The 1,522-nt window shown below is 51.5% G+C and overlaps 1 protein-coding gene across 1 annotated transcript; it reads left to right on the top strand.

The window, feature by feature from the left end:
- Positions 1 to 326: 326 nt before the first annotated feature.
- On the top strand, positions 327 to 920 carry LOC119231577 (keratin-associated protein 4-8-like). The gene is made up of 2 exons (XM_037493282.1): positions 327 to 565; positions 665 to 920. The coding sequence occupies exons 1-2, from the start codon at positions 327 to 329 to the stop codon at positions 918 to 920; spliced, it is 495 nt and encodes a 164-aa protein (XP_037349179.1).
- The last annotated feature ends 602 nt before the right edge of the window (positions 921 to 1,522 follow it).

The following is a 1,522-nucleotide window of genomic DNA, read 5'->3' as shown; positions in this document are numbered from 1 at the left end:
CTGTGTCACATGATACACAGGGATTGAGTCTTGTGACACTGAAACAAAGGAAGAAGTAAAAGAGGTGATTCATGTGGGGACAGAGGAGAACTTGAAAAAAGGGAAATAATTATTTTCCCTGTATTGGGAGGTTTTACCAGAAAAATACAACAATATAATTACTAATTGCATTTGTAGTCCTACAAACAAAAATAAGGAAATAGTCTTTTCATAATCACAGAAGTCCTTCAACTGGGTATAAAAGGGGGGTATCTGTCAGGGAGACTCCCAAACTACACAACCTCACTCTCCTGGATACCCACCCAGCATCTGTACCCTCTGACACCATGGTCAACTCCTGTTGTGGCTCCGTCTGCTCTGAGCAGGGCTGTGGCCAGGCCTCCTCCCAGGAGACCTGCTGCGCCCCTTGCTGCCAGCCCACCTGCTGCCGCACCACCTGCTGCACAACCACCTGCTGCAGGCCCAGCTGCTGCTCCCCCTGCTGCAAGCCTTGCTGCCCCCCACCTTGCTGCTCCCCCTGCTGCAAGCCTTGCTGTCCCCCACCTTGCTGCTCCCCCTGCTGTAGGCCTTGCTGCCCCCCACCTTGTTGCTCCCCCTGCTGCTCCCCTTGCTGCCGCCCCAGCTGCTGTATCTCCAGCTGCTGCCGCCCCTGCTGTGGCTCCAGCTCCAGCTGCTGTGGCTCCAGCTGCTGCCGCCCACCCTGCTGCATCTCCAGCTGCTGCCGCCCCTGCTGTGGCTCCAGCTCTAGTTGCTGTGGCTCCAGCTGCTGCCAGCCCTGCTGCCGCCCCTGCTGCTGCCTGCGCCCCGTCTGTGGCCAGGTCTGCTGCCAAACCACTTGCTACCAACCCACCTGTGTCATCTCCACCTGCCCCCGCCCCACATGCTGCGCTACACCCTGTCCCTCTGCCTGTAATCTGTGATGGCCTCACAGATCCATAGAGTGCATTGCTCCCGTCAGGCACCAGGAAATGGACTCCTTAGCTGCCAACTCCTCTTCTGATGTGTCATGCAGTTCCTCTGGGAAATGGCAGATGAAAACACTTGTCAAATAATTTGATCCCAGGCCAAAGGCATCAAATGTAGACCAGCAAAGTCTTCATTCTGAGTATACACTGATTGTGATGGCCTCACTTAACATTGTTTCCCCATGTTCTTAATAAACAGCCACTTCCCTTGATATTGATCTGATTTGTAATGATTCGTGGTGTGTGTGTGTGTGTATGTGTGTGTGTATGTGTGTGTGTTTTCTATTGTGTGCATGTGCGCATCTTATCACGTCACACCATGGAAGTGCTTCAAATGCAGGGATCTGTTGGCACTGAGGTCCCACTTGTCATTTATTGTATTTTAAGTTTTACCATTTATGACATGGGGAATGTTCCCCCCATGCTGCCTCAGTTTTTTTGTGAAATGGGTAAAATATATTATGTCCATCCAAATCTCCAAGTCACAACCCATGCGCTATATATAGCGTATAGAAGGCACATGATAGAGATTCTCAGTAAATGTTACGGCTCCTTTT

Source organism: Talpa occidentalis, unplaced genomic scaffold (assembly GCF_014898055.3).
Source record: "Talpa occidentalis isolate TD23 unplaced genomic scaffold, MPIMG_talOcc4v2.1 talOcc4.7, whole genome shotgun sequence".
Classification (NCBI taxonomy): Eukaryota; Metazoa; Chordata; class Mammalia; order Eulipotyphla; family Talpidae; genus Talpa; species Talpa occidentalis.
This window is presented reverse-complemented; position numbering and strand designations above follow the sequence as displayed.